The sequence below is a fragment of the Diaphorina citri genome, unplaced genomic scaffold, assembly GCF_000475195.1.
Source record: "Diaphorina citri unplaced genomic scaffold, Diaci psyllid genome assembly version 1.1 scaffold3315, whole genome shotgun sequence".
Lineage (NCBI taxonomy): Eukaryota > Metazoa > Arthropoda > Insecta > Hemiptera > Psyllidae > Diaphorina > Diaphorina citri.
The window spans coordinates 5,786-11,631 of record NW_007380724.1 but is presented as its reverse complement, the minus strand read 5'-3'; the positions used below and the strand labels follow the sequence as shown (position 1 = coordinate 11,631).

Sequence of the window (5,846 nt, the reverse complement as noted above, 5' to 3'; positions counted from 1 at the left end):
TGTCCCGAGCAAAGCTCCCTCGCAGGCAACACATTAATGTGCTTGTGCGCATACGTTTCTGCGCATTTCTTTCTGCTCCTCCGCAAGCGTGCTTGCATACTGGCGCTACCTAGAGGACGAAAAAAACAACTGCGTAAAGTCTGACGTCACACATATTTGAACTCTGTCATTAGAACAGAAAATTAAAATTGAATTTTTGATCTTTTACAGTTATTTTTTCGGAGTTTTGACCGCAGATTTGGATTTTTCCCAACTTTTTACATAGGAATCGACCATTTATTTATAATTTTTACCCATTTGCAACTGCTCCATTGAGGCAAATGTGAAGTGGAACTGAAATTTTCAGGAAAGAAGAGGAATAGGAGAAGAAGAAAAAGGTCACAAAGTAGAGGGTTAGCAAAAGTAAAATGTCATGTAAGCTTTCTCGTTCGTTCTCTCCCGCTTACATAATCGACAAATGAAAAGGCAGACCGGAGATGTCTATGCTAGAAGCTATGTACTAGTCTATGCTACTATGCTAAGAGATAAAATAACAGGAAGAATGGTAGATAAGATAATCTACATATCTAGAAGATACAGAAAGAGAAAGATCAAAATATCAAATAAGAAGAATATAGATAGCAAACCATCACACATCCAACGATAAAAGAATACAATATACGTAAAAGAAACTTTAAAGAAACACTTACTAAGAGAAAAAGAAGCTACAAATAAAAGATTTTGTAAGAAAAATATCAAATGTATAGACAAGAAAATATGGCATGCTGAAAACATAAATGATTTGGAAAAAAATTGACCTTCAACAATTGATCTTTAATATTATTAAATCCATATGTACACAAAATAGGTAGGTATAGTATTTTTTTCTATAACTTGGGACAGTGCTTTTTAAAAATATCCCAGACATTGAATAACTACAATGTTTTTTCTTCCTTGATTCTTCTGATCCTAAGTTAGTAAAAATACTAACGTACAGTTAAAGTTAATCTAAATTTACATATAGATTTTGTAAGTAGTTGGACCCGTTACCCAATATTGATTGTTCTTATGACTCACACTCACAAACTGTAAGTCATAAATATCATAATGTACAAATGACATAAGTAAAATGTGTTCAATTTCAAGAAAACAAAGTAAAAATCATTAGGTATTTTGGTTTTAGAAACATTTTTAGTTGTAAAATGTAAATGTCAGATCGATAGTAAAAATAAATTACTTTGGACATAAAGTAACCAATTACTGTGACGTTACCAGTATTATTATGGTAAAGTGAAACGATGTCTACGAAAAATAATAAAACACACTAGTGGGTACTAATAAAACCAAAAAGGAAATTAAAAGTACTAGCAAAACGTAATCATAAGTTTAAAAAAAATCTAGTGCATAAGTGAGAAATAAGGAAGGTACCTAACATGAAAAAGAAGGAAGGAAATAGAATTGGATTTGGCCTTTTAAATTAATTTTCTAAAGGATTTTTGTTTCTTATTTTCAAGTGTCAAGTGAGACATTATAAAGAAAAGCTTTAATATTATTTTAGCAAATTAATATTATAGGTACGTTATTTACCTCTATGTTAGCAGTTAGCACTTTTATTATTTTAATCATAGGCGCCTTAATATTATAATACTTAGAACTAGACATGGAAATTTAAAAACAAAGTTAGTAAGTAAAAGCAATTACTATCTAAGTATTTGGAGAAAGGCTTACGTACTTATAAATTAAAATGGGATTTTGAGTTTGAATTTTTGATCAGTATGGCTCCCACAAAAAGGTCGTTTTTGGTGAGAATTTTCATCCCACATAAGGCAAAGTAGAATTCAAATTTTACTTCTTTCAGTGTTTATTACATCTTCTATGTTTTTATCTATTCTGTTTAAATGTGCTATAATACACGGTCAAATATTTTGTACGTCCTTGAAGAATGTCAAATACTTTGTACAAATCTTTGTATGCCTGATAAGCATCGTCTTTTCAAACATTCTACCTTGTTTAGGTACAAAAACATTTGGAGAATAAGGAGACTATCCTACCCTGTGTCCTAATATTCTTAGAGGATAAAATAGGATAAAACAGTGTTGAAGAGCACCAGACGTCCTTGAAGAATGTCAAATACTTTGTACAAATCTTTGTATGCCTGATAAGCATCGTCTTTTCAAACATTCTACCTTGTTTAGGTATAAAAACATTTGGAGAATAAGGAGACTATCCTACCCTGTGTCCTAATATTCTTAGAGGATAAAATGGGATAAAACAGTGTTGAAGAGCACCAAAAAATTTGGATGGCTTCAGACTCCAGATGGGAAAAGTGGGAGGAAGATTGAAATGGCTTTTCAGAACATTGGTCATAAGGCTGAAGGACTATCACGATAGGACACCAGCTCTGAGCTCACTCTGGTGGAAAATGATCAAAGGAACACAAATTTTGTCAAGCCAAGGCAACATCTCAGAGGTAAAAGAAACACTCCAACACACGCTAAAAGACACAGGCATCGAATGTACAAGAGATAAAACAAATGCCGAAAAAGACAGTGTACAGGAAAACAAATGCCAAGAAAGAAGGTTAGAGGGAGCCAGGACAAATTTACAGACTATGGGGCGGGGAAGACAAAGGAAGGGAAATTTTAGGCCAAATGAGGCGGACTCTTAGGCTAAAATAAGCATTGGAGGATAAACTGAGGCTAAATTAGGCGCATGAGGGGAAAGTTAGGTTAAACTTAGGGCTAAAAGGGAAGTTTAGGATAAAATAACCACCAAATGAGGCGGACTCTTAGGCTAAAATAAGCATTGGAGGATAAACTGAGGCTAAATTAGGCGCATGAGGGGAAGGTTAGGTTAAACTTAGGGCTAAAGGGGGAAGTTTAGGATAAAAAAACCACTAGACGGGTAGATTAGGCTAAACTTAGGGCTAGAGGGGAAAGGTTAGGATAAAACAATCTCTAGACGGGTAGATTAGGCTAAACTAAGGTTTGGAGAAGGTTAGGTTGGACTAGGTACGACGGGCTAGGACAAGGCTGAGGCTACAGGATGATGCATGCACTAGGTGGGGGCGTTTGACCGCGTAGCCTACACTCTAGGGCGACGTCACAGTAGCGATGGATCTCGTCCTGGGTCACGAGGTTCTGAGAACGGGGTGTACCTGTCCGATGCCAGGGGGTCTTGACGGAGCCCTGGCCAGGGAACTCCGACCCATCCTCCGAGTCAGAGTAGTCGTCATCCTCCATCTGAAACACAAGAAATATAGGGGTCAGTCAACTGTAAAACCCACTCAAACTATCAAAATCCCTATGCGGCCTCCCAAAGTCCCGATCGGCAAAACAGGACAAGCAAATTCCCTTCAACGCTCGAAGAAAATTTGTGCGTCCCGTCAAGTCAAAACAAACTTTGTTCGTTCAACTATTTATTAAGTAATATTAAAAACTTAGAACTTTCAAGGGTATACACAACACTTGATAAAAGAAATAAAATCAATAGGGGAAAATGAAAGATTTGTTTCCATTTTCCCCTCTTGATTTATAAGTATTTAATAGAATAAAAAGCAAGGAACAAGATTCCGAAAAGTACGATTTTAATTGGCAAATAGACTAGATAAACAGAACACTTGTTTATTCTGCTGAGACATGACTGAGACCGACACCGAAGCGAATACAATAGTCCGTCCACTATACCTTTTATTATTAGTAATAATAAAGGAAGGACGGACTAAAAAGCAAGGAACAAGATTCCGAAAAGTACGATTTTAATTGGCAAAGAGACTAGACAAATAGAACACTTGTTTATTCTGCTGAGACATGACTGGAAAGTCGATTTACCAAAGCAGCACACAAAAACAACGTTCCATAAATCGCTTATAGTCATTTTGATTTCACTCAAAACAATCAGCACACAATTAAATTACCCTTTTGTGGACATTACTCTACTTGGCGAGATAAAAGGTACATAAACTAGATGCAAATTTCCATCAGTCAAGCGAGAAAAAAGGAAGAGTAGTCACAAGACCAATTAAGATCTCCAGATAGAAGATAAGCTGAACTAGAGAAGATTATCAAAAGACAAGTAGTTCAGTGTCTTTAAAGGATAATAAGAAAATTTTCCTCCATGTCTTGAATATTTTTGGCAGATTTCATCGAAATCGGATTTAACCATTCGAAAGTTATTGGGAAACAAGGAAAATAACTACATAAGGGACTCAGAAAGTCTAGGAACATGGGTAAGCATAATACCTTTAATGGACCAAACTAGTCATATAAAAAATACAAGAAAGAAAAGACAGATGGGAAGGAGAGAGATAGTCAATGAGATATACGAGTAGGAAGGAAGGGAGATGGAGAGAGAAAGGAAGAGAGGGACCGAGACGGAAATACCTACATTTAATGAGGTCTGTAAGTTCATTGATATTTCATAAAATATCAATGTAGGAAGCTAGAAGAAAAGGTGGGAGAGAAACAGGGAGGGAGGGAGAAAGGGTGAAAGATGGAAGTAGAGAAGACGAAAGAGAGGAAACTAAATTGAATAGATCAGTTGCGCTTACTTGGGTGATGTTTGAAAGTCATAGAGCAGGAAAAATGAGGACCAACGGAATTTTTCTTTTTCTTCTACGACTTCTAGATCCCGAGATAAATCGATTTAAAAATTACTTAACTTTTCTCTTTTTTCAAACTTGACTTAAACCATTTTCTATAATAATTTAATTTTAATTGACTCAGTACTAGTTAGATTTCTACATCTTCTTCTTGTCCATATCATTTAGATGTAATCATCTCACAATGGTTTTTTCCCTGCCTTTCATTAAAGTAGCGCAAGATTAAGAGATCTTGGTTTGATGTCTAAATGGACACAGCATGTTTCAGACCAAATGACAAAACCAATTTCAAGGACTCTCATCTAGTTATTCGTCATCGTCAACCCCTTCATTACAATGCAGAATACACAATGTGACCGCAATGACATTTAGGCAGTGCTTTGCTACATAGATGTTGAACAAGCTTTTGGTGTGTTCTAAATCAGTGTTTCCCAACCTTTTCTCTACGATCGCCCCCTTTCAGAATTTGTACAGATTATCGGAACTGTGATCGCAAGCTTGTCAATGGCAAAAGCCAGATACCGTTTGCAAGCTTATGGATAGAGACACATGGATACTTGATATAGACCCTTATACACGTTGTTGAGCCTGGAGTCAATTAACCTTTACAGGGAGCACGGTAAATACCATCCAGATAAGTTCATACAAGGAGGGATTATTCTACTCCCTCTAATTCGGGTTGGTGTCACTGGACATCAGGAACTTAGCTCTACATTGTAAAGCTCAGGTCCAATCAGTTGTATAACTCCTGTCGTGGAAAGGGTTATGTTACTGTGATAAACCTTTACGGTGAAAACAAAAGGGTTCCATAATTCAAAACACTATACCTTCCAACTGTTGGTTTCAGAACCTACACTTTGAAGAAAACCATACTCTGAAACACTGGGAAGCTATATTTGTGAAACCAACAAGTAAGATCTTGTCACAAAGGGTTGGACCCGCTATATCGACAACACTGTCACTTTTTTTTATTTAATAACATTTTTGAAGGTAAACCGTTGAACTTTTGCTTCGACTCTTTATCCGACTTGTAACAACTCTCCCCTTCTGAACGCTGAACTGTATTGGTCGGGAGACATTCGAGTGGGTCCAGGGTTCCTCGGGAATTGGTACTTCCGAGTTCTTCATTTTTTTTTTTTTTTGTACTAGTCTTATACACATTTTATTTATTTCTTTATTTTGTCAACCAGACAAGAAAAACGCACACTAGCGGGAGGCACACTGGGGTTTGGGGGGGGGCGGGGTCGTATTTATACAACCCCCCCCC

At 36.5% G+C, this 5,846-nt stretch overlaps 1 protein-coding gene across 1 annotated transcript in view; it reads right to left on the bottom strand.

Annotated features, from left to right (window-relative positions):
• LOC103520201 (protein spire-like) overlaps positions 1–3,221 on the bottom strand; it is a gene marked incomplete at its 5' end in the record, with an annotated part of 8,800 nt that extends 5,579 nt beyond the window's left edge. Inside the window, one exon of the mRNA XM_026831419.1 lies at positions 3,068–3,221. Coding sequence (XP_026687220.1) covers positions 3,068–3,221 — 154 coding nt within the window. The remainder of the gene's footprint in view (positions 1–3,067) is intronic.
• Between the last annotated feature and the right edge of the window lie 2,625 nt (positions 3,222–5,846).